General features: G+C 42.6%; 1 protein-coding gene across 1 annotated transcript; it reads right to left on the minus strand.

Moving 5' to 3' along the window:
- On the minus strand, nt 1-26,698 carry LOC149445025 (IgGFc-binding protein-like). Its single transcript, XM_089654294.1, is given in 9 exon segments — nt 1-274; nt 10,345-10,631; nt 10,743-11,123; nt 14,891-15,090; nt 18,229-18,790; nt 18,882-19,483; nt 24,779-25,056; nt 26,095-26,378; nt 26,504-26,698. Coding segments are annotated over 9 exon segments (3,048 nt in total). The 5' UTR covers nt 26,684-26,698.
- Between the last annotated feature and the right edge of the window lie 449 nt (nt 26,699-27,147).

Genomic DNA, 27,147 nt, shown 5'->3' on the forward strand with positions numbered 1-27,147 from the left:
TCACTTACGGCAAATCTCCCTCAAGTCACCCACATGGATACCGACATTTTCACAAGCGGCAGAATAGGCTTCTAAAGCATTGCAGAACTGATCTTGATTTCCACCAGTCATACACAAGTCATACACACAGTTCTCAAAATATATCTGAGGAAGAATGTGGGGGTGACAATCCTTGAAAAGTCCATTGCCTGATAATATCAGTTTACATTTGTCTTCATAATTAATTTCTTGAGCAGGATCACATGGTGTAGGATCAACAAAATCTTCTTCACATCTAAAGAGGCATATAACTGAATAATTATTGAGTTAATGTTTCTCTTATCATTATATTCCTACAAAGATAATGGTGTCCGTTTATGAAAGAGAGAAGCTGAGGTGAAGAGCAGAGAACATTTTCTACAGTTCTCATCACAGGACACACCCTTCTGTCATTAACTTTTACAAATAGGGCCAGCTTATGAAGGTGAGATCTGAATATCTCACTGGCCATCTCTTTAAAATATATCCGTCCCAGATTCTACAGCCCAGAGCTGGAAAATCTTGGTGAGAAGCTGCTGTGATGTGAGGAAGGTTTCTTTCTTCCTAATATCAGTACCAGAGGGGTTAAACATTGATATAAAGTATAACTATATATGGTTATGTATGTTTATAACTACAGTATATATGGTTTATGTATATTTGTGTTTTATATATAGTGTACAGTATATATTTATATATATATATACACACACATAGTATAGTTATAGCATATTGTTGTTTAGAACGCATTCACATCTGAGCAATGCAGAATTGTTGGAAGAATTGCACGATTCTTGCTGCAATTCCAAATTGTGCTAAAATTGTGTTAAAAGATGCAGTGCGCTTTTAGTTGCCAATAATTGTTAATGGCACCCCAAATTTTGTTAGCAGACATGCATTTAGCCACACATTTTGTCATTTGACAAATACGCCATCAACGCACCAAAATGTGCATTGAAACAACACACAACACTCCATGCCCAAAGAAGGTTAAGTTTGGCTTTTATGAGCCTTTTTAATGCACCTTTTGGTGCAGTTTTTAACAAATATTTTGCTGCTTTTTTCAACACAAATTTTATTACAAATGTGAGTTAAAATTTGTATATGCATTTTGGTGATTTTTTAACCACTTCAAGTCTAGACATTTTCATCCCCTTCCTGTGCAGGCCAATTTTCAGCTTTTTGCGCTGTCACACTTTGAATGACAATTACACAGTCATGCAACACTGTACCCATATGAATTTTTTAGCATTTTTTTGAGACAGATAAAACTTTATTTTGTGATATTTATTTACCACTGGAATTTTTATTTTTTTTTGCTATATAAATGAAAAGTCCAGAAATTTTGAAAAAAAGTGTTTTTCTTATAAAATGTTGCAAATAAATAATCTTTCTTCATAAATCTTGGCCAAAATGTATTGTTATCTTTTTAGTAAAAATATAACCCAAATTAGTTTCTAACCAAAAATGATAATTTTTCAAAAACATTTTTAGATTTTTATTGTATTTTTTTATATTATTGGGTTTTTTTTTGGGGGGGGGGTTAACATACTGTTACCCTAGCAGTACAGTGTCACCATAGTGACACTGTACTACTTGTGGGGGTTGATCAAGACTTTTTTTTTTTTTTTACACCCATAAAAGCTGTAAAAGCAATAATTTCTCCTTCTCTCTGGCTGCATTCTTGCAGCCATTGAGAAATACTGTGAGAGCTGTGATTGGTCACAGCTTGTCCCATGGTACAAGGCTGTTGTGAATAGCCTTGTTCCATGTGATCTGTGTAATCATTCACAGATTTCACTAGTAGTAAGCAATGATGTCAGGAAGTGACATCTGGTTTACTACTATTCATGTGATCACTGATTGGCCAATCAGTGATCACATGAATTGGGACCTCACACAGAGGTCCCTTACAGAAATTGGTGTTCCGCAGAGGACACAGCGGGTACCGGATCGTGGTGCTGCGCACTCCCAGGCTGAAAATGTGGGCACCGTTTATGAGTGGCAACTCGCTCTTGCACTGCTCCTGTCCAGCCGTTTATGTACATGGGCTGGACGGGAAGTGGTTAACATGAATTTTGGTTCATTGTTTACTTGTGTTTTTGTCTGTGTTCTGGAAACACATGCAAAATGCATGTCATGTTTGTGATACCATTATTTGTTAATGGCACCCACAAGTAGCTAGCAAATCTGCAGTTTGCCAAAATATGCATAAAAACTAAATCAGAATGCACTTTAAAAAGTGCCAAAATACATGCTAAGAAAAGTGCCAAAATGTACGTTATAAACCACACCAAAATGCATGTTAAAATAACCTGTGCTAAAATGTGCCTTAAAGCAACTAAATGTGTGTTTAGAAAAGCGCCAAAATGCACATTAAAAAACCCACAGTAAAATGCATGTAAAAAAAAAATATAGCTTGTTAAAAATGCACATACATAATGCTAAAATGCGCAACAAAAAGGAGCTAAAATACACATTGACCCTAAGTTCACATCTGTGCGGGTAGTGCTCCTGCGGATCCGCACGAAAATCCGTGCAGCTGCACCACCTGCACAGAGAAATGCGGACCCACAAGCGGATGCCATTAATTCTAATGGCACGCCGCCTGCACTGGAAAATGCAACCGTACTGGGAACCGACGTTTTCAAAAGAAGTGCAGGGACTTCTCTGCGTGTGACACGCACGGGAGTCTATACAAATGAATGGGCTCTCATGCCTGTGCAAAACACGGCCCGCACGGCCACATATTTGTTAACCAGGGGTTAAAGAATGTGCCAAAAGTACCAGTGGTCAGTGCTTATAATTTTCATGTAATGTCTTTTTAACTTTGGTTTCACTGTTTAAACTCAGGTGATCTGTAATCACAAAATTATCTCCGGAGATCACGTGCAGCCTCTCCCCCTTCTACACAGATCTCAGCTGTTCTCAGAGAAAAAACATCTCTCTTCTCCTTCTGAGAACAAATGTTTTCCACTTCATAAACAGAGGGACAGAAGAGAAGATTTTTCCCTGAGAACTGAAATGAGATAAATTATCTCTGCTTAATAAACGTACACCTAAATTAGCAGAGTTTGGTCCTCATATATTTTATATTTTCCATAATATAAAATGCTGTATAAAGGGAAACTAGATTGGTTGCTATTATACACCATTTTACCTTGTTAAAGAATAGGCTACCCTATCATTTCTTATTCCTGAGATGAGTCTGTTGTACCATGTACTTGTGTTAAAGAGTATCCTGTTCTCTTTGTATTTCTTCCTTTCTGTCAAAAAATATCTGGTGTTACTGTCAGTCCCCTGCTTTCCTATTTCAAACTGACCACACTAAGGAGAACACATCCATCCCAGCATGGACAGTTTTCTGGCTGTGCTGATAGAACACCTTGCTTGCCCTCCAATGGCTAGGATGTGTGCTGACACACTCCCTACAAAATCACTCACTGTGAATATCCGTGTACTGCTGTTTCTCCACCCCCACCTCTCCAAGCCCCTTATGCAGCTGAGAACAAACATTATGTGATCACTTATAAAAAAGAAAAAATGAAGTATTTATAATATCCACTTCGGCTCTCACACCTGGTCCACCCTCTATAGACCAGAGCAATTTTTACATTTCTGCTATAGGCCTGTTTATTCCACGATAACATTGTCATTACTTAAGATAAAAACATAATACACATATTGTTATTTTAAGGACATATATTTTTTGTGGGAAATATTGTCTTGCAACAATGATTTTTTTTTTTCAAACCTTTAACAATTAAGCATAACAAAATGTAACAAACCCCACCTTTTCTTTATTTGAGCAGTGTTAGCGTAAATATAAATAGTGGTACTGCCCATGCAAATTGCACATTTTATTCTGCAATTTATCCTGTTTAAAATGGCACTAAAATTATGATTCTAGTACAAAGCATTGCAAAGTTATTTACAAATGAAAAAAATGAAATATTAATGAACAAAACAAACAAAAAAAAAGTTTAAATATTTTTAGTTAATAAAATAGAAACTAACAAAAAAGAAATCAGCAGGAAAATAATTGAATGGAGAAGGAGAATAAGGAGTTAATTTGGGCTGATTAGAGTAAACTAAAGATTAATAAGGGGTTAAACAGAGGAACATATTAAAAAAAACAACTTTTCTATACTTGTCAGGTAGTTTTTAAGATAGTTTTTAACTGACTTCATCTACAGATGGAAGTTCATCCCTTCATCTGTAGATGAATAAACCCATACAAAAGGAACCATTGTTTCTTCTGAGCAGTGTTGTTGATAAACATTGCCAGACTGCTTTTCTTTGACAGTTGCAGCTCTCAGAACTTTCTCTGTACTCCAATACCACTTTGATTAACCACTTGCCCTCCAGAGAATTTACCCCCCCCCCCCCTTCCTGACAAGGCCATTTTTTGCGTTAATATAACTGACAATTGCACGGTCATGCAACGCTGCGCCCAAATTAAATTTACGTCCTTTTTACCCCACAAATTGAGCTTCATTTTGGTGGTATTTGATTGCCTGTGCGGTTTTTTTTTTTTTGCGCTATAAAAACAAAGACTGACAATTTTGAGATAAAAAACTATATTTTTTACTTTTTGCTATTAAACATGTATAATAAAAAATTAAAAAAATCAAATTTCATCATAAATTTAGGCCAAAATGTATTCTGCTACATGTCTTTGCTAAAACAAATCCCAATACCTGTACATTAATTGGTTTACATGAAAGTTATAGCATTTACAAATGGCGGTATATATACTGGGATTTTTTTTTTGTTCTCATTTTTACTAGTAATGGCAGCGATCAGCAACTTAGAGCGGGACTGCGGCGGACATTACATTACATTACATTGAGTTTATATAGCGCCAAAGGGTTTGCTCAGCGCTGTACAATAGAGGGGGGGACAATACATGAAACATTACAGCAGTTACGAACAGCACACGAGGGGTAAGAGGGCCCTACTCTTTCGAGCTTACAATCTGGGAGGGAGGGGGTAGTGGTACAGGAGGAAGTGGCTGTGGGGGATGGAGTGGTAGGAGGAATGAAGGAGAGCAGCAGTTAGGTGAGGGTGGGGTAGGCTTCCCTGAAGAGGTGGGTTTTCAGGGAGCGCCTGAAGGTGAGGAGGGAAGGTGACAGTCTGATGGATTGGGGTAGTGAGTTCCAGAGGATGGGGGAGGACCTGGAGAAGTCTTGCAGACGTGCGTGTGAGGAGGAGACCAGGGAGCAAGATAGAAGGAGGTCCTGTGAAGAGCGAAGGGTACGGGTAGGGTGGTACTTGGGAATCAGGTCGGTGAGGTAGTTAGGGGCAGTGTTGTGAATGGCTTTGTAGGTCAGAGTGAGTAGATGGAATTTGATGCGTTGGGCGATAGGGAGCCAGTGGAGGGAGAGGCAGAGGGGGGTGGCAGAGGTGGAGCGGCTGGTGAGGTGGATGAGTCTGGCAGCTGAGTTCAGGATGGTCTGAAGCGGGGAGAGTTTGCACTGGGGTAGGCCGGTGAGGAGGGAGTTGCAGTAGTCAAGGCGTGAGATAATCAGGGAGTGCACAAGTAGTTTAGCGGTGTCTGGGGTAAGGAAGGTGCGTATTTTGGCGATATTGCGGAGGTGGAGCCTGCATGTGTTTGTCAGTGATTTGACATGAGGTTGGAAGGAGAGGTTAGAGTCCAGAATGACCCCAAGGACTTTGGCTTGCGGGGCGGGATTGATGGTGGTGATGTTAGTAGTGATGGATAGGATGGGGGGGGGGCGCGGGCAGGAGGGAAGACGAGAAGCTCGGTTTTGGAGAGGTTGAGTTTGAGGAAATGGAGCGACATCCAGTCAGAGATGTCGTTTAGGAGGTGAGTGATGCGGGCGGAGAAAGTGGAGGTGAGGTGAGGGGTGGAGAGGTAAATTTGAGTGTCATCAGCATAGAGATGGTAGTTGAAGCCGTGGGAGTGTATGAGTTTGCCAAGGGAGGAGGTGTAGATGGAGAAGAGAAGGGGTCCAAGGACAGAGCCCTGGGGGACCCCAACAGAGAGGGGGAGGGAAGGGGAGGTGGCACCATTGTAGGAAACGCTGAAGGAGCGTCGGGATAGGTAAGAGGAGAACCAGGAGAGAGCGGTGTCTCTGATGCCAAGGGAGAATAGTTTATTAAGGAGGAGGGGGTGGTCAACTGTGTCGAAGGCCGCGGAGAGGTCCAGGAGGAGGAGGACAGAGTAGTCGCCTTTGGCTTTGGCGGTAAGTAGGTCGTTGGTGATTTTGAGGAGGGCGGTTTCGGTGGAGTGTAGGGGACGGAAGCCGGACTGTAGTGGATCAAGGAGGTTGTTGTCAGTTAGGTGGGCGCTTAGGCGGTTGTAGATTAAGCGCTCCAGGAGTTTGGAAGTGAGTGGCAGCAGGGAGATGGGTCTGAGGTTGTTTGGGTCAGAGGGGTCCAGGGAGGGCTTTTTGAGTATGGGGGTGATGTGCGCATGCTTTAGGGGGGAGGGGAATACGCCGGTAGAGAGGGAGAGATTGAAGATGTGGGTGAGGGAGCAGATGAGGGAAGAGGGGGGTGACTGGAGGAGTCGAGAGGGGATAGGGTCTAGGGGGCAGGTAGTGAGGCGGGCTTCAGAGAAGACCCTGGTGACTTCCTCAGTGGTAGCGGGGCTGAAGGAGTGCAGAGCTGGTGGGGTTACGGTAAGCGGGGTCTTGGGTGTGGAGGGGGGCAGTGCGGTTGCGAGGTCAGAGGAGGGAAGAGATGAGGGGGAGATAGGGGGGGGGGAGGCTAGGTGGGGAGGTAGATTGCGAGTTGACTATGTCCTGACGGATAGCATCAATTTTATTGTGGAAATGAGTGGCAATCTCGTGGGCGGTGAGTGAGGTACTGAGTGGAGGAGGGGGGGGAGAGAGCAGGGAGTTGAAGGTGGAGAAGAGTCGGCGAGGGCAGGAGGAGAGGGTGTTAATCAGGTTTACGAAGTAAGCCTGCTTGGCGGCGTGGAGGGAGGAGGTGTAAGTGAGGAAGGCAGATTTGTAGAGGGAGAATGAACGGGGGGACCTGGTTTTGCGCCATAGTCTCTCCAGCGCACGACTGCGACGTTTGAGGCATTTAGTGTGGTCGTTCTGCCATGGTTGGAGTGGTCTGGGTTTGATGTAGCGTGTGGTTAGGGGTGCCAGAGAGTCTGGGGTAGCTGATAGTGAGTCGTTGTACGTGTTAGTGGCTAGGTCAGGACAAGACAGTGGAAGGATGCTGTCGTGTAGGCGGTCGGCAGCTGAGTGGAGGGGGGCCGGGTTCAGGTTGCGAAGGTTGCGGCTGGTGATGGTTTGGCGCTCTGGGGGGGGGGAGTTAGGGGAAGGGGAGATGGAGAACGTGAGGAGGTGGTGGTCGGAGAGAGGGAAGGGGGTGTTAGAGAACTGGTTGAGGGTACAGAGGTGGGAGAAGACGAGGTCCAGGGTGTTCCCAATGATGTGGGTGGAGGATTGAGTGTGCTGTGTGAGCGCGAAGGAGGAGGTTAGGTGGAGGAATTGGGAAGTAGCCGGGCTGTTGTCATTGATGGGGATATTGAAGTCCCCGAGGATGATGGTTGGTAGCTCAGAGGAGAGGAAGAAGGGAAGCCAGGCAGCGAAGTCATCCAGGAAGCGGGGTATGGATCCGGGAGGCCTGTAGATCACTGCGATCCTTAGGGGGGTGGGTGAGAAGAGCCGGATGCAGTGAGCCTCGAAGGAGGAGAAAGTTAGGGAGGGAGGATTAGGGAGGACCTGGAAGGTGCTCAGCGGTGATAGGAGCAGGCCGACCCCACCACCTTTGTGACCGCTCAGTCTTGGTGAATGGGACCAGACGAGACCTCCATAGGAGAGTGCCGCAGGGGAGGTGGAGTCAGTGGCCTGTACCCAGGTTTCGGTGATGGCTAGGAGGTTAAGGGAGCGGGAGATAAAGAGGTCATGGATGGCAGTAAGTTTGTTGCAGACCGAGCGGGCGTTCAGGAGTGCAACCGAGAGAGGGGGGATGGATGCGGGGAGAAGGGGCACAGATATGAGGTTGAGGGGGTTACGGCAGCTGGCGGGAGCAGGGGGGTCCCTAGAGGAGGGGTGAGGTGGCGAGGGGCCAGGGTTCGGGGAGATGTCCCCAGCAGATAGGAGAAGGAGAAGGGTGAGGAAGGTGGCATGGGAATGGGAAGTGTAGGAGCGTGTGGGTCTGATAGTGGTGGCACGTGGGTCGACGGGGGAGTGGAGTAGCAGGAGGAGGTGGTGAGTGCCGTAGTGGGGAGAGGGGAGTAGTGAAGGGGCAATGTAGAGCTGTTTTGGGGGGGTAGGCGGGTAGAGGGAGGCGATTTTTGGGATGGTGGAGAGGAAAATGAGGAGGAGGAGTGCAGGAGGCATGTTGGGGTGGGTGCTGTGACAGTTGGGTCAGGGGAGGTGAAGGGATACAGGTCAGGGCAAGGTGTGTGGGGAATCTGTGTTACCATGGGAGAGTCATTTGAGTCCTTCTGTAGGGGTAGAGTGAGGGTGGAGGGCGGCAGCTGGTTGGCAGCAGTCTGTGGGTGCAGTAAGCTGGCGACCATGGGTGCTGTGGCATGTCTTCAGTGGGTACGGTGGTTCGGCTAGTGGAGGGGTCGTAGGGTGCGATGGCTGGGGGTGATGGTAGGCACGGCGACTGGTGATGCTGGCGGCTCGGTGACTGGGGTTGTTGAGGCCAGGCGTCGGGTGCTGAGGGCTCGGCGTCGTGAGGCGCTGAAGGTGTTGAAGGATCGTCATCAGAGTCGAGCGGGGCGTTGCGGTAGCGATCGTCGGCCCTGCGTGGTTTGTGCTCAACCGTGATCTGTTGCGGCCGGTAGGAGAGACCGCGGCTTCAAGGGTCGTGGTGGGCCATTAGTTGCCGGGGCGTCGCCAGAGGGAATAGCGTGCCGGAAATCATGGTGCTGGGCGAGCGTTCCCTGGTGTGGTGGCTGGCTGGTAATCCCAGGTGGGGTGGTGGGCAGGGGATCCCCAGTGGGATGGTGGCCGTGCTATCCCTGGTGGGGTAGTAGCGATCCCTGGAGGGATAGTGGCTTAGGGTCCCTGGTGGTTTGGGGTTTCAGGTGGATGGTGGGATCCCTGAGTGAGTGAGTCCCTGGAGGCTGGCGGTGTGATGGTGGTTGGGCTCCCTGGTGGGTAGTGGGCGCCCCTGGTGAAGTACCTGGTGTCCTGGAGCGTCGGGGTGGAGGTGGATCCCTCCTGGGTTAGCAGGACCGTTGGTGGTGGTGGTAGCTTCCCGGAGCAGCGGAGGCGTCCCGCCGCGGCCGCAATTCCCACCGCGATTCCAGCCACGGCTGGCAGGAAACACCGCGGCTTCGGGTGCCGCGGTAGGCCTCAGGCTGCTGCGAACCGCCGGAGCTCCGCTGGAGGGACGGAGTGACTGACACTGGGGGGAACTGACTTGATGTCACATCCCCAGTGACACCAATACAGTGATCAGTGCTATAAAAAAGCACTTGCACTGTACTAACGGCACTAGGCAGAAAGAAGTTAACATGAGGGGCAATTAAAGGGTTAACTGTGTGCTGGGAGTGTTTTACTAGGGGGCAGTGTCAGTGTGCCTCACTGTAATAACACTGTTTTGGATGGTTGTGCTGTGCACAGCCATGCAAAGCAGTGTGCCCGAGCTGGCAGTGAGGTGAACTGTTAGTAAACAAAACAGTTCTCCTCCCCGTTGGAGATACACGGAAACCACCGGGTGCCGCCAAGTAATCACCGGCTGGGACCCAGTGATTGACAGCCACAGCCACGAATGGAAACGCAGGTAGGGCGCGCACACCCCCTACCTGGACATGTGAAATCATGTATATTTACATGATTTTGCGCACCCATGCCGCCCTGTAGCAATATTTCTGCTATAGGGCAGACGGGAAGCAGTTAAACAGAGCTGAATTGCCCAGTACTAGGACAAGGGAGGTTCTGGCAGCAGGACAGAAAGTCCTGGACGTGTTATGCACACCCTGTGTACAATGATGGTATTTTTTTGGCCGTGTCTAACATGCCCAGAGTCTGCAACTGGATACATTCTGTTTTAAGCTAAATGGATTGTTTTATAAAGTAAGGGCTCATATATACTATACAACCATCTTGTTGACACTGGATTAAAACATTGGAATAAATAACTTGGTAGTTCTTTGCAGTAATATCTTCTTCAATGTGTTACAACATACATTTGTTTAATGAAAGTAAAATTCACAGTGCCCTCTTACTTTTGTATCAATTAAAAATTAGCTTAGAGCATCTGGTCAACCCTAAGGCCCCTTAAATAGATGCATTTGGTAATCAGTAATGCCTTCTGCATCTAGATCTTCAGTCTAGATCTAAGATGATCATCATTTTAACATTTTTTTTTTATTATACTTACACCCAATTGTCATCAGGAACACGCCAGCTGTTTCCAAAGTCATTGGATGTGGGTGCAAGTACACTTTCGGGTGTCAGAAAGTCATCTTGCTGGTTACCATTATATGTGCCACAGAGTCCACAAAGTTTTCCTTTCAAGTTCTCATTTACTTTAACAAAGAGTTCCTGGTCACCACTAAACTTAACTTCAAGACCAAAGCCAGTCTGCACAACAACAAAGGAACTACGTAAGTGTATTTCGATGCCAGGTGCTGGGTTCACAGGCAGTGATACAACAAGTCCATTAATCTAAAGATAGAGAAAAAGTACAATAAATGAACTGTGGGAAAAATCAAAAGAAAATATATTAAATTGATTGCGGAGGGGAACATCATGCATTTGTTTTATTATAGACCCTACCTCAACCACTTTATATTTGCCCAGAATGATATTAAGGTCATTGAAGTTGACTGCAACTGAGTTTATAGCTGTCCAGATTAAGCTTCCTCTATGCTCATTTCTTGTAGTGATTGAGAAGTACACACTTGTGTTTCCACAGGTCTCCACAGCTGTATAATTACAGGCTCCTTGGAAATGGTATGACTTGCCATCAAATGTTATGTAGTGTGGATCACCATAGATATGGCAGGTGGAGGTATCAGCAAGGAAACAAGCCTTGATTCCATTTTGGACTTTGCACACTTCTTCAGGATTACAGGTCTGAGCTTTACAGCTCACGAGATTGTTTCCTTGACATGTACAGTGACTGTCACATTCCCCTTTCCAGAATATCTAATTTTTCTGTAAAATTAAAGTATACAATTACATAATCCATTCACACAGCTGATAATAATGGAATCAACAGTACATCAAATATGGTTCTCCTGTCCTATATCAGTGTATTAGGAACTTTATATGAGATGCTTGTAATCCGACTGAAGGACCTCTTCTTCTGGAGTCCCCCACATGTACTCTAGACTCCTCTTCCTCTGCATGTGCCACAGTGGGAAGTCTCTGCTTATGCTGGCTCAAATGCGGGCTCACTTCCAAGGCTTGTTGTGTGCATCCATTGATGCATACAGTGCACCTTGTCCCTGCCCCCTGTTTTCTCCTCACTGGATTTGACTTACAGTGGCAAGAGCCAAAGGGCCCCCTCTACTCTCAGTCAAACCTGTAAAAGAGAGGACAGAATGCCTGCAGACGAGCACAGCATATAGAATGCATTAAGGTTAAAAACCTTATGACTTTATAACCACTTTAGGGCTGGGGCAGCTTAGGAGTTAAGTTAAAGGGTAAGCTTGAAGTTTATGGAAATATGAACCTGTATTTTGTTCATACCATGTAAATTAACAGGCTCACTTTTCTGTTCAACAGATTTCCTTGTCTTCTTCAGTCTGCAGACAGGCCCCCTGAAATTCCTACATAAGTGTCCCCACATGCTAAGCAAGTTTTAAACGTGCACAGAACTGTTAACACTATCCCCACTTGCATGTGACAGCACTAAAGCTCACACTCTACACTATTGTGGAGAGGTACGTTTAGTGACAGCTGTTCTACCATACCTGGAAGCCCTGCTATTTCTCTGAGTGCTGGTGACAGGTCAGGGCAGCAGAAAAATAAGTGGAAGGTTAGTAAATGGTCATTAGTGTCATTACAGTAACAAGAACCTATTCCTTTTCCCAGTATGGGAAAAATACAGCTTGCCTTTAAAGCCTACAGCATTTAAAACAACCACTAAAAATATCTACTCCCAAATTGATCCATTGCCCATTTTTTGTAGCGGATGATTAGCACAGTATAACTCTTACCTTTAGCCATGGTCCTGCTACAGTTTGTAGTCTGGTTCTGTACTCTCTAGTGTTGGAATGTAGGTGAGCATTCCTATTCCATCACATTCGATGCAGGACTGGTGGCCATTGATCCTGTGGGATGTGACCATTGGTCCTGTGTGGTATGTGATGATGTCAATGAGAGGGGCAGCAACAAGAACAGTTGGAGACCAGTAAGATAACCAGTCTTTAAAACTGGGTCAAGTTAATGGGAAGAAAGAACACAGATTAAGGGGATTATTATGGGTAGTATTCATTTAGCTGCCAAGGGTTTGCCTTTAAAGCGATTCTAAAGGTTCTTTTTTTTTTTTATTTTTTTTTTTAAATAACAAACATGTCCAGACTTGCCTGCTGTGTGCAGTGGTTTTGCACAGAGCAGCTTGGATCCTCCTCTTCTCGGGTCTATCGCAGGCTCTCCTGGCTCCTCCTGTCTGTCGGGTGCCCCCCACAGCAAGCAGCTTGCTATGGGGGCACCAGCTGCTCCATGTGTCCATTCACACAAGGAGCTGTGGCTTTGCCCTGCCTCCTCTTCCTCCTCATTAGCTGACTGGCTATGATTGACAGCAGCCAATGGCTCCCATTTGCTATCTCAGCCAATGAGGAGCCAGAGACCCAGGACAGCTGAGGCTATCATTTAAATTGCTGGATCACGGTGAGGCTCAGGGGGCTGTGGGCACTGCTGCACACAGAAGGTTTTTTACCTTCATGCTTAAAATGCCCTTTGGCCTTTACAACCACTTTAAGCTCAATGGCTCATTTCAGGATTAGGGTTGAGAGGGCTGTGGGCACTGCTGCACACAGAAGGTTTTTTAGCTTCATGCTTAAAATGCCCTTTGGCCTTTACAACCACTTTAAGCTCAATGGCTCATTTCAGGATTAGGGTTGAGAGGGCTGTGGGCACTGCTGCACACAGAAGGTTTTTTAGCTTCATGCTTAAAATGCCCTTTGGCCTTTACAACCACTTTAAGATCAATGGCTCATTTCAGGATTAGGGTTGACAGTTACAGTACTTTACAAAAATGTAGCTTACTTGATAATATTCCTTTTGGATTTGATACTTTCTTTTTTCAGGTGTGATCATTTGCTATTTTTCCATTTTTTGATTGTCTTTTGGGATTCAATGTCATTAGCACAATCATTGATTACTTTCAGATTTACAATCCTAAAACTCTTTCAGCTATACATAATGCAATGTAAAAATTAGGGGTAAGGCTGAGAGGAAAGAGTAAACTTATGGGTAAGTTTAAAGTCAAGAGTTAAGTTAACATGTTAGGTTTACAGTTAAGCAGGCCATAGCAAGTCGCAAATCAAACAAAAAAGTCTTGTTGTGCATGAGATTGTTTGTTTTTCCACATCATTACACGTGTTTCATGCTGCAATCAAAAGTGCCTGATCCAACAAGCTGCATTTTTTTTTTTTAGAAAAGCAAAACAAAATGATGGCACAATTGTATGCGCCATTTTAATTTTTTGATTGACAGAATGTTTATTTTTCAACTTGTCTATGGTCAGCTTTAGAGTTCGTGGTTAAATTGAGATCAATTTGTGTGCCAAAAGTACTGGTGCAAAAATTGCCAGAGCAGAAACAGTCATGCTAATTTTACAGAAGGCTAACAATAACATGTTACTTTGTTTTTAAAAAGAAAGCAGTTTATAGTATTTGGACTAAACTAAAACATGAACACTATCAAAGGCAACTGGTAAAATCTGCCTGATTGTCGAAGCTTTGTGCATGGCAATGCATAAAACAGTGATGTGCTCTAAGAACAAATGTATTGAATTATGACAGACAACCTGCTAAAACTTTGAAATATCATTCTGAAGAAACTTCTATATACAGAAGTAGACCCAGAATTTGTCAAATGTGTCTATATAGTTACATAAGCGTATTCTGGTTCAAAACAATTAAAGATAACTTCACAATGGTTGTCATGAATTTCTGCCCTTTACAAACTGTGTTTTTCTTTCTTTAAAATGAAGTAAACTCTACTTTTTCTCTTCTACCTACAGGTAAGTTAAGGTTTACCTGTAGGTACTGTGAATATCTACTAAGCGTACATTGTTTAGGAGACGTTGAAGGTCCAATGCTGGCCATTCAGAGAGCTGAGCCAAAGCCGTGACGTCATTGCGGCTCGGCCATTAAAACAGCCGAAGCCCGTGAACCTGGAAGGAAGACCGTGTGAAGATGGAATCCCTTTCAACAGTGACAATGTACCTTCCGAGGGATCCATTATTTAGATAAGTCTGTCATAATGTGCTAGTATGTGGTGCATAATTATGACATGTGCCGGCGGTGAGACCACGTTGTTTTTATTTATTTTTTGGACTTACTACTGCTTTAAGGAAATCTTTATGGAGACGAACATACAGGCTTCTATTGCTGACCTCTACTTCTGGGTATGCTGAATGCCTGGTTATACTTGGGATTTACTGTTTTTTTATGCTCTTAAGAACCTAGAACAAGCATGCAGATCAGCAGTTCTGACTTCACTCATTGCATACCTGTTCTAGGGCACCGAATTAGAAAGCACTACAACTACAGTAAGTCAGACAGTTAGCAATGATAGTGTCCATAATTCCTTGTGTATGCAGTTTTAATAATAAATACACTGGCTGTCAGCTAATAAGAAATCAGTAGGAATGTCACAAATACAGGTATATGTTTTCATATTCTAATTGGACCACATATAAAAAAACTAACAATTGATAACCATTGATAAAATAAAATTACATTACTTACCTGATAGTATTTTCCATCATAAAAACACCCACATTCACTGACAGGAACACAAGCGTGTCCACTGAGCGCAAAGCCATTATCACATGCACAAGCATCAGTACAAGGCTTATTGCAGTCACTCGGAGCACTCTGGTCCAGGCATGTGGCCGGACAAGCACTGGTACAAGGATTGTAGTGACTGTTGGCAGGACATGGGATGGCTAAATAACAAGGACAGATAACAGTTATCTATATCATATAATAGTTAAAAAAACAAGGCAAAAGAAAAGGCTTTGTTGATCAAAGATCATAATTACAACCAATGGCATGTCATGGGACTGTTTCTAAGACTAAAAGGACCTAGTGAAATCTGATGATTTTTACAAGTACTGATAAGAGTTGTCACATTTGGATAAGAATAATGTGCTGATTGTTTAGGAAAACTATTAGCAATTACATTGTATTATTCTGAACACATACATAGAATCACAGAAAAAGACCAAATTGTCTATTGAATATATACCCCTCCTCTCTCCATTTGTAAACATTTTAGTCTGTGGATAGATCTGCTGTATGCTTTTCCCTTTATGTGTAAATGATCATACTGTTGATTGCACCACTAGGGAATCACTACTGGGACCTTAAAGTAGAAGTTTAACCACTTGCCTACCAGGCACTTATACCCCCTTCCTTACCAGGCCAATTTTCAGCTTTCAGCGCTGCCGCACTTTGATTGACAATTGCGCAGTCATGCAACATTGTACCCATGTGAAATTTTGATCATTTTTTCCTCACAAATAGAGCTTTCTTTTGGTGGTATTTAATCGCCACTGGGCGCTTTACTTTTTGCGCTATAAATAAAAAAATGCAAAAAAATTTGAAAAAAAAAAGTTTCTTTGTTTCTATTATAAAATTTTTCAAACAGGCATTTTTTCTCCTTCACTGATGTGCGTTGATGAGGCAGCACTGATGGGCACTGATAGGCGGCACTGATGGGCACTGATAGGCAGCACTAAAGGGCACTGATAGGCAGTACTAATGAGGTGGCACGGATAGGCGGCACTGATAGACAGCACTAATGAGGTGTCACGGATAGGCGGCACTAATATGCAGCACTGATAGGCGGCACTGTTGATGGGTACTGATAGACAGCACTGACTGGCATCACTGCTGGGCACTGACTGGCGGCACTGACTGGCACAACCCCTGGGCACTGACTGGTGGCACTGACTGGCAGCACTGCTGGGATGCACTGGTGGGTGGCACTGGTGGGCAGCACTGGTGGGTGGGCACAGGTGGGAGGCACAGGTGGGTGGCACTGGTGGGCACAGATGGGTGGGCACAGGTGGGTGGCACTGCTGGGCACATGTAGGTGGCACTTCTGGGCACAGGTAGGTGGCACTGCAGAGTGGCACAGGTGGGTGCACTGCTGGGCACAGGTGGGTGCACTGCTGGGCACAGGTGGGTGATCTGCTGGGCACAGGTGGACGGAGCTAGTGGGCGCACTGCTGGGCACAGGTGGGTGGAACATGCGGGTGGCACTGCTGGGCACCGATCATCAGGGCACTGATCATCAGTGCCCTGATGATCGGTGCCGATCCCCGCTCTGACAACTGCCGGTTCTCAGCGTGAGGAAAGTGCAGCCGAGAACTGGCACTTGCATTTCCCTCTGATCAGCGTGTCATTGGACACCGCTGATCAGGTGGTAAAAGGCTGCTGTGATTGGCCTTTTACCACATCACGTGATCAGCTGTGTCCGCAGGAGAGCGCGTTCTGGGGGGACGTCATTTGACGTCCACCCAGAACTGGCCGGCCGCAGTGAAGCCGTCATTCGGCTATCTGCGGTCGGCAGGTAGTTAAGCTATATTCCAATGCAAAGCACAGTCTCCAGTGACCTCACTGCTCCATATTATTTAGCCCTATTGTCAGCCCTTCACATTACACCTAAGGAGTTGGGGCTTTGTGGTTCCATGATCACAAAGAAAAAAACATGAAAATGGTATTTAAATTGTGTTTTCTGTAAATACTGTATGTATAATACTCAATGAAGATTAGTGGGATGAGACTCTTTAAAAGGAGGGGTGTTGTAGAGCATAAACATTTGCTTTACTGGTCTTCCTATGGAATTTCATCACACATAGTAATGGCCTTACAGTAATATTGACACACTTTATAATAGGATTGCAAAAAAAACTTTTGAAATAAAACAAATATCAATAGTTCATGTTGCTTTGCAAACTATATATTAGCTTCCTTTGCTCATAAATAATAATGTACCATAATTTTTCATAGCGCTAACATTCAAGTGGTCCTGTGATAGAGGCAACAAAATTATTAAAAGCACTTGCACAAAACTGTGAATAAAAAAGCTTTTTTTCATAACCTGTACATCACTCCATTTTCTAAAAGGTTGTTGTGTAGGGGACCTCAAAGTGTCCATGTGATACCACATAGGTATGTTAAAAAGTATGTCTTGAGCCGCTGGCTGCTGCAGTTCTTCATAATAGCCTCTAAGTCAATACTGTCTCTTGCTGCTACTAATGTGGTCAGCAGAAGGAACCTCAGTGGCCATTGGGAACACCTCTATTCTACCAACCTGGAAGCTCTTCTACAGGGTGATGTTTTATCAAATAATCTGATGGACAAGTATGTATAGAGTTATTTTTTTACAGGTTAGTGCCTGTCTAATTTTGTTGATCCCCTTGCAGGGTCACCTTAAATTGTTACTAAAGGTTTTTTTTTTTAATTAAAATAACAAACATGTTATACTCACCTGCTATGTGCAATAGTATTGCACAGACAGGCCCCAATCCTCCTCTGCTCTGATCCTCTGCTGATGATCTTGGCTCCTCCTCTTTGTCGTGTCTCCCCATAGCAAGCCATTTGCTATGGAGGCACATGGTGGCTGCTCATTCCAGAGCTATGTGTCAAGCACTGCGGGACTTAGCCCCTCCCCTCCCCCTATGTCCTCCTCACTGCATTTAATTGACAGAAGCAGGAGCCAATATTCGAGGCCCTGTGTAAAGAGGAATAGCGGTTAGAAAAGATGCAGCTGTGCACAGCACTGGATCTCTTCTCCCCTCTCTTCCCCTTTACACAGTGAAAGGGGAAGACAGAGAAATATAAAACGTAAAAGATAAAAAGCATTTGCTTTAGCATTGCTTTAATTAAGTTAAAATGTAAAATGGTTGAAGATCTGCATGAACAATATTATTGCTGTCTGTTTAATTTGTACCTATTTAATGTGTGTGCTATTCTCCCATAAAATTAAAATAAGAGATTAAATCTTTTTCTTTATACTCAAGATGTACAAGATTATTTACATGTTAAAGTATTTATAAAACAAAACAATTACTTACGACAAAATGTGGAGTTTCTCCAAGCAAGGGTGACTCCTGCTCTTAGACAGGTATCAGCGTAAGCTTCCAATGCTTTACATAAACTGCCAGCACCAAGTGCACACAGATCGAAAACGCAGCTGTCAAAGAAGTGATCTGGATTGATTACTGAGTGACAAGCTTTGAAAGGACCATCTTTACTGGTTAACAAACCACAGAACTGATTGTCTGAATAGAGTTCCTCTGTCTCTGGTGGACATGGTGTTGGAGGTGTAGGAACAATTGTGTTACATAATGGATCATCATCTTTTACCTTCCAACTGTCCCCCAGCTGATTTGAGTTCTGAGCTAGCTGTCCATTGCGCATCAAATAGTCATCCTGCCTGATGCCATTAAAGTTGCCGCACATTCCACAGGTTTGGTTGAAATAATTAGTTGGGACCTTCACGTCTACTGTGTGGTCAGTGTCATAAGACACTGTGAGATGGAAATCCGTTTCCACAATAACATATCGGCCACTTTGCTTCACTGTTAGGGATCCATTGGCCAAGATGACTGGAAGATTTCTCCAGATGTGGTCCACCTGTAAATGATAAATATGCATAACATATTAAAGCAGCTAAATGCAATGTTAAAATTATGAATAAAATGTTAGAATGTTCCAAGAAACTTACCAGAACTTGACTAGGCTTAGCTTTAAAAATGCCTATTTTATGGTCATAAACATCCACCATAACTTTCTGTATATATGATACTGTTGTAATCCCATGACGATGTTCATTTTTTGCTTCAATGTTAAAATATGGCAGAGATGTGGAATTGGTACAAAGCTTGGAAAGAGTATATGTGCATATTCCCATAAAATGATGAACTTCCTTATCAAAGGTGTCATAGTGAGGATCCCCCCAAGTTACACAGTTACCAAATGTGAGATCAAAGCAGCCAGGAACTCCATTTGTTATACCGCAGTATTTTCCAGGTGGACATGAAGCAGAGTTGCAAACTAAACTGCCTCCTTCAGAGGGACATCTGCATTTAGTGGAGCAGGTATCATCAGTCCAGAACTCTGAGCCAACAGGATAATGCTTGTCATTATCCCAGCATCCACATTGGTGGCTTTGGACACATCTCTTATCATACAGGACATAGCCAGGATCACAGACACAGGATTCTGTACAGGGGAGATGACAGTTTATTGATGAACCTGGATTGACACAAGTAGATGGACAGGCTGTTCCACAGACCTCAAAATGGCTGTTTTGTGGACACTTCAGAGCTGTATAAAAATATAATGATGAACAAGAAACTAATTAGAACATGTCAAATTGGTTTGGAACTTATGTTACATTGTAATTAAGAAAAAGTACATAAAACATGAAAGTTATTACCATCATAAAAACTTTTATATTCACTACTTAGTACTTAGGGGAACACTAAAAATAAAGCTCATACTGTCTTGACCTGTTTTACTTATTTATTATGAAAATCATCAGGCACATAGTAATAAAATTATGTTTAAAAATATTATTGGCCAATTTGTCTGGACCAGTCTGTCCAATCTCAGCTGATTACATGTAAACAAATGCTGTGATTGGACAGATTGAGCCAATCTGCCCAGGCCAATCTGTCCATCACAGCTGATCACATGTAAACAAATGCTGGTTATCAGCATTTCCTTTCCTTATCAGCTGTCACTGTGTGAGGAAAGGAGAGCCGATAACTATCAATCCTGACAGTACACATTTACATTGATAATCAGGGCACTAGCCCTATCAGTGCCAATCAGTGCAAGTCCATCAGTGCTGCCTATCAGTGCTCATCAGTGCTGACTATCAGTGCCCATCAATGTAGTCTTGTCAGTGCATCCTCATCGGTGCCCATCAGTGCTCATCAATGTAGCTTATCAGTGTCCATCAATGCCACCTCATCAGTGCAGCCTCATCAGTGCACATCAGTGCAGCCTCACCTGTGCCCATCAGTGCAGCTTTACCTGTGGCCATCAGTGCCACCTCCCCAGCACCCATCAGTGCAGCCTCATCAGTGTCCAACAGTGCCACCTCATCAGTTCAGAGTCATCAGCATCCATCAGTGCAGCCTCAGCAGCACCCATCAGTGTAGCCTCACCAGTGCCCATCAGTGCAGCCTCACCAGCACCCATCAGTGCAGGCTCACCAGCTTCCATCAGTGTAGCCTCATCAGTGCTCATCAGTGCAACCTCAACAGCACACATCAGTGAAAAATTACTTATTTGCTAAATTTTATAACAGAAACTAAGAAAACATATTTTTTTCAAAATGTTTGGTATTTATTTCCTTTGTGTAGCAAAACAAAAAAAGCATAGTGGTTATTAAATACCATCAAAAGAAAGCTCTGTCTGTCTCAAACAAATTATAAAAATTTCATATGGGAACAGTTTTGCATGACCTCGCAATTGTCATTCAAAGTGCGACAGCGCTGAAAACTGAAAATTGGCTTGGACAGGAAGGGGGTGAAAGTGCCCCATATTAAAATGGTTAAATTCTGGCAATTTTTAGGGCTAATAGAAAACTAATACTGTAAAATAGGCATGGGAATCTGGGCACTGCTATGGGGAATATGCATCAATTCAAAATTATAAAAACAAAAATACCATACAGCCTGGAAAGTGTCTTGTTGTATAATAATAATCATAGTAAATCATTATTGTGAAGAAAAGGAGTAAAGCTGTAGAACTCCTCTTTTTTAAGCAAGTTCAAGGCAACGTCGGGTCTTTTCCAAAGAATGTAGCATTTACTAGATCCCAGCAACAGATGACACATCCAACAGGGTATAAACAAAATTATATAATTATCAGAAGCCCCAAGAGTCCCCTCCAGAATACTACGTTCTTTTGTTCATATTTTATCAAAGATTTAGGCTTTCCCCACATCCACCATATACAATATGTCTGATCCACATATACACCTGTGTGTCTTTCAGGCAAGGGCATGCATCCATATAATGCCTTGGGGCCATTCCTTCCAGCATCCTCTTTCTTGGCAGTTAAATCTTCCCTCAAAATACCTTTTTTTCTACCTATTTACTAGGATGTAGAGAAAGCTGATTGGTTGACCAGACACTTTTGATGTTGTTGATCTGCTGAGCTTGTTGTTAAACAATACACAGGATTTACTTTGAAATACCTCAAGCTGGCCATACATGGATCACAATTCAGCCAGTTCAGCAGGGACAGGACAAATTTCAATCCATGTATGGCCAGGCTGATTGTACAGAAGTCAATCTACTAATTCTGTACAGCCAGCCTATTAGAAAATATCCACACAGTTATCATCTCTGGTATAGCCAGCTGTGCTGATCTGTGTATTCTCATAATGGCGAACTCTTCCCTCTGTCTGAATACAATGCCTCAGCAGGAGTGATTCCCCCATTCACACTAAGTGTGTGGATGGGTAATCCAGTATTTTTTTCTTTTTTTCACCTCGCTGGTTGAAAGAATAAAAAAAGACTCATCTATGGGCTACTTAAAGAAGTACAGCCAAAGCTTTTTTGGCTGTGCTTCTCCTGTGGAGCACAGGAGTGCAGTTAGTTCTGCACTCCAGTGACCCAATTTCAGCTGACAGAGCACTGAAGTCTGCTGTCAGCTGACGTCACTCAGCTGGTTCGGCTGGGGAAAGATCCCGACTTCAAAGTTGGGATCCACCCCAGAGTCTGGAGCGGCACCTGGAACCTCTCAGCGAAGTGCTGAGAGCCTAAGCCGGCTGCTCCCTCCCCCTCCACAGCCCAGTGCCCCAGTAAATGCTGGGGGACTGAGCAGACAACGGTAACTGACAGTCCCACTCTCTGCTCAGAGTGGCTGTGAAAACTCAGCAATCATGTGATCGGTGAGTGCCCACCCTTAGAGCTAGTGGGGGACAGATGCAGCATCAGACTGATGCTGCATCCACCTAGGTAAGTATTGAGAGGAGAAAAAAAGAGTCTGTCAATTCTATTGTCAGTCTTGAGTAATTTTTACACTTTTAATATGTAAATGCAAGCCCAGCTGTAACCAATTTGCTATCTGACTATACTTTCAAATAGATATATGTTATATCTGTTACAGAACAGTATGATTTGTATGGCTTTGGAATTGATTATTTTCTGTACAATTAGCTTGGCTTACATGCAGCAGCTGAATTTCAGCAAGGCATTCTCTTTAATCAAAAGGTAATAGACCCCCTTTTTCTGGTGGATACAAATTCGGCAGTAGTCTGCTGAGGCTGTCATTGATGCATGACTGCAGGCAGGTGTTTTACTTCAATAATTGACAAAGAACACAGATTAATCAGCAATGTAAAATTGGCCAGCAGCAGGATATATTTAAAAAGCAAAGCTAGGCCTAAATTTACAAGAGACAAAGAGCACAGACTGGAACTTTTTTAAAATAATAAGGATAAAAAATTATAAAATACCACAGTATAAAAATAGCCAGCAACAGGACCATTTTAATCAGGGATTATAGGCAAAAATATACAAGAGACAAAGGGTACAAGCAGGACTATGCCTTACAGAAAATTGGCTGCAATGCTAGTGGTCACTAACTGGCTACAAGTCACTTACCCAGGCAGCAGGAAAGAGCGAGTGTTGCTTCATGGCACAGTTACTGGGGTTTGTGACAAATACAGGTAGGGGTCAACAAAGGCAGCAAGCAAGAAAGTAGTCAGGTCAAGGCAAGGGTATTGGCAGGTGAAAAACTAGAGATCAAGTAGATCCAGGTAGGTCCAGGTAGGGGCCAAAAGCAGGTGGCACTCAAGTGACTGGGCAGGTCAATCCAAGTCTGCAACAGTCAGACAATCTCACAGGTTAAGATTAAAACCCTTTGCAAAATACTAGCAGGCAATAAGACACAGCACAGCTACTTCAAAGGCTGAAGCTTAAATACCCCTTAGTCAGAAGACATGCTCAGCATTGTGCCAGGGAACTCAGGAAGTCTCGTAATAGATTCACCCAGTACTAATACATGTCTTGGAAGGGATTCTGCAGATAAAATTAGAAGTCTGAAAAAAAGCACATTTCTAAAGGAAAGCTATAAAAATGCTATGGAGACAGGACAGGAAGACGTTGGTGACCTCATATCAAAAAGATAAATAAGCTCTGGATAATGAGAAAAAAACAGCACAAATGACTGTTATTTTACTTGTTCCAGCTTGAGATGGTGGCGGATTTTAAACCGGAATATTGGACAAAATACAGAAAGTTGCTTCATCTGTAGAAATCTAAACTCATGTAAAAATCGCTCTGATTTTCAATATAGTTTGGTTTATGGGTATCTAAATATGGCCTAGTTACATGAGGCACTGTCTATTTGTCAGTGAAACATACTGAGTGATGTGAAGTGTGACTTGTTATAAAAAGGCTTTACTGTTCTTACTAAAAAACCTTACATAAGTTATCTGGTGTTAACCAAGGGCCAATAAATGAACAAATATGGCATCTATCAAAAAAGGAATTCCCTACAATCATTTTGGAATAGTATTTTTAAACTAATTTCTGAAGTAATAGGCTCCACAGTGCACCCAGACCCTGCCCTAGCATTATTCCAAATTGGCTTGAACAACATTCCTTCTAAATCCCACTGTATTGTTTCTCATATTCTATTAGCCGCCAAACATAATATCACCAGACTAGGGAAATCACTTACACCCTCCTCAAAACAATGGTCATTAATTATACAAATTACCAATGCGACATGGAAAAGAGATTTGCAATTGCCAACTTATCATGTAAAGGTAAATTTTGATGACTTACCCTCTCCGGAGTATACAATATTATCCTGACTGATATGTTGTTGTTCTTTACCCTTCTAGCTCAGACACTTGTTCCTGTTGATGTAATTTCATCTACCCTCCCCTCTCCCATACCCTTTTCCTCCCCTTATCCCCCATGGTTCTTAGTTGTCTTACAATTGACTGAAACTGGTTCCAGTATCATTCGACCTTTTATATAAATTTATACAATATTATATTGGTGAATGGTGGAATTGTTAACCTCTACCCTAATCATCTGTACAATAAAGAACCAATACTGTCTCTCTGTTCTTTACATGTTACTATATTTGTTGAAAAAAATTTCAATAAAAAATATTTGAATAAAAAAAGGAATAAGCATGGGTTATGATCATCATTATCTCTAAAGGCAAATCATGAGTTCTGTTTATTTGCTGTAGGTTACTGTAATTTACATACTGCCCTTTTCCTTATGGTGTATTTATAGCCCACACTTTTTTTTACATTAAGAATAGCGTAAGGGAAATATAGCCCCATTGCGTTATTTTTTATGTCTTTTTCCCACTAGAGAGTACTTCTTAAACTTCCTGTCTTGGAAATGGAACAGGGAGTGACAGAAAATCTCACCAACATTAGGGGAATTCTTCACTTCACAGTCATTTGTCACCAGGATACTTGTCTCTATTGGAAAACGTCTCCTTGTGACATCCCTAAATATTAGGATTTCCCCATACTTTTTGTTCCAGCAATCATCAGTACCAACAGAGTGGTAAATTCCCTCCCCCGTCCCACAATAAAACACAAACTGCAATCTTTTATTCTGTACTTACGGCAGAAAGAGGCATTCCTCCAGGGACCTAGTGTTATTCCATGAGACTGGCAGGACTGTGCATAGGACTGAAGACTATCACACAAGGCCCTTGGATCTAGGTTTAGTTCACACAAGTCATAGACACAGTTGTCGAAATAGATCACTGGGTTTACAACACCATGGCAGTCACTGAATGGACCCTCCTTATCAGTTATCATTCCGCAGAAACTGATGCTGGAAATGGTATTCTTTTCATCAACAGTACAGCTTGGTTCATGTTCAGATTCAGATCTACAACTATGAGAAATATTTAGGTTCAGTTAGTAGGAAAGCAGAACTGGAAAAATCAGGGATGTGATATGAAGTCTGATTTAGATGTCAGTTAATCATTTGAAACAGAACAACTAAAGTCGTGAACTGGAGTGGCAGTTGAAAAACTGAGAGAAGGTTTAATTTCAAATGTGTTAGAGAATGAAATAACTGACTGAATATAAAACATTTGAATACTGAACCAGCTAATTAACACGGAACATAAAAACAGTAATCCTTCCTTAAAGCAGAACTACACTGCATCTTAACACCACAAACCAAAAATGCTATTTAATTAATTTTTAATATTCAGTGCAAACTCATCTATCCTAACACTGTCTCCATGCTTTATTTTACTTAGAGATCACAATGAAAAACACTCCCTAGCATTTCTGGCAGTGGCCATCTTGAGTAAGGGAAGATATATCTTGTAGAATTTGCTTCCTAGAATCCATTTAGGAAGCTCCTGGGATGTATGACATCATTTCATAGGCCCTGAAACCAAAAGTTAATATAACTTAAAAAAAAAAAAAAAAATTTATACCAATTTAATATGATATACTTTCCTATTTATTTACTAATGCTACCAGCATAAGGATTAAAAACGGTCAGTGTTGATTGAGAGATTGAAGTTCTGCTTTAAATAGGTTTAGCTCATAACATAAAGCAGAACTTTGTTCATATTTGGCATAGCTAAAGGTTCACTTACCTTCAACCCCCTTCCCCAAAACTGCTGAGATTTACCTTCCTTCTATTCACTGTAACTCTAATCACTTGCTTGAGTGAAGTAGACTCATTGTCAGTAAATATAAAGGAGACTAAACAATCACTTTCTACTGTGCATACTCAGTTTAAGGTTTCTGGTCTTTTCAACTGTCCTTGCTCTGTTGATATTGCATTGGATTTTTCCACCATGGGACAAGTTAAGTGATAGGCATCTCTGATAGTTTTTAAGAAGATCTAAGACCTTTATTCTATAGCAATGGATTTACCAATATGAATTTAGGATAATTGACTTGTAATCACCTTGTGTCATTGTCCACCTGCCAGCTGTTACCAAGACTGTTAGAGTCTGGCTCTAATTCTCCATCTGGGTTTAAGAAGTCATCAGTTTGGTTTCCATTGAAATTTCCACATATTCCACATACTTTGTTGGCATATTCCCCAGGAATATTCACCACCACTCTATGGTTTCCATCAAACCGCACACTTACACCAAAAGCTGTTGTCACCAGTACATCATGTCCACTAAGGAAGATGTTAATGTTTGGATGTAGAGCTACTGGTAAGGTTACTGCAATTTTGTTTACCTGGATTAAAATTATATAATAAAACACATTTAGGATTGGAAGATAAACAAGATCAAAGATAAAAGAGTTACAATGGGATAAAAAAATACATACAAATCGTTTTGTTTCCCCAATTTTACACTCACTTTGACATTTCTGTTCTTCTCCAGTGTAATCCTGTATCCATTTATATCAGTGTTGACATAACTGATATAAGACACCCTGGTATCGCCTCCTCTGTGCTCATTGGCTGCTTCAACATTGAATTCTGCCAGGTGTCCATCAACTTCACAGAGTTTAGATAATGTATAGGTGCAAGTGCCCATAAAATGATGCACCTGATTGTCAAAGGTGTAGTAATGAGGATCGCCACTAATCTCACAGGATCCTGTGGGGATGGTAGGTGATCATCATAAGTATGAAACTTTCAACATTATCAAAAAAGATAACATATTCTCTTCCTAACAGATGCATAGTGGATATTTGATATCTTTAAAGACTGTAAAGAATCTATTCTTATCAGTCAGACAGACCAGTTCAGTGAGATAAATAGGTCAGCAGGAAGTAAAACCAAATTGAGTTATTAAGGCTGGCCCTCTAAATAAAAAAACTACAAATACCATACCAAAAAAGAAACGTACTTTTTCTACAAACAAATAAGTGCATAAAAAAAGAAAGAAAAACACACCTCAAACTGTTAAGGAGAAAGTGACCATGTATCTAAAATAATTTGAGTTTTAGGTAACATCACAAAACTTTGTATGTAGGTTTTATAATTAGACCATTTACC

Source organism: Staurois parvus, unplaced genomic scaffold (genome assembly GCF_062004578.1).
Source record: "Staurois parvus isolate SC_StPar_1 unplaced genomic scaffold, SC_StPar_1.0 ptg000750l, whole genome shotgun sequence".
Lineage (NCBI taxonomy): Eukaryota > Metazoa > Chordata > Amphibia > Anura > Ranidae > Staurois > Staurois parvus.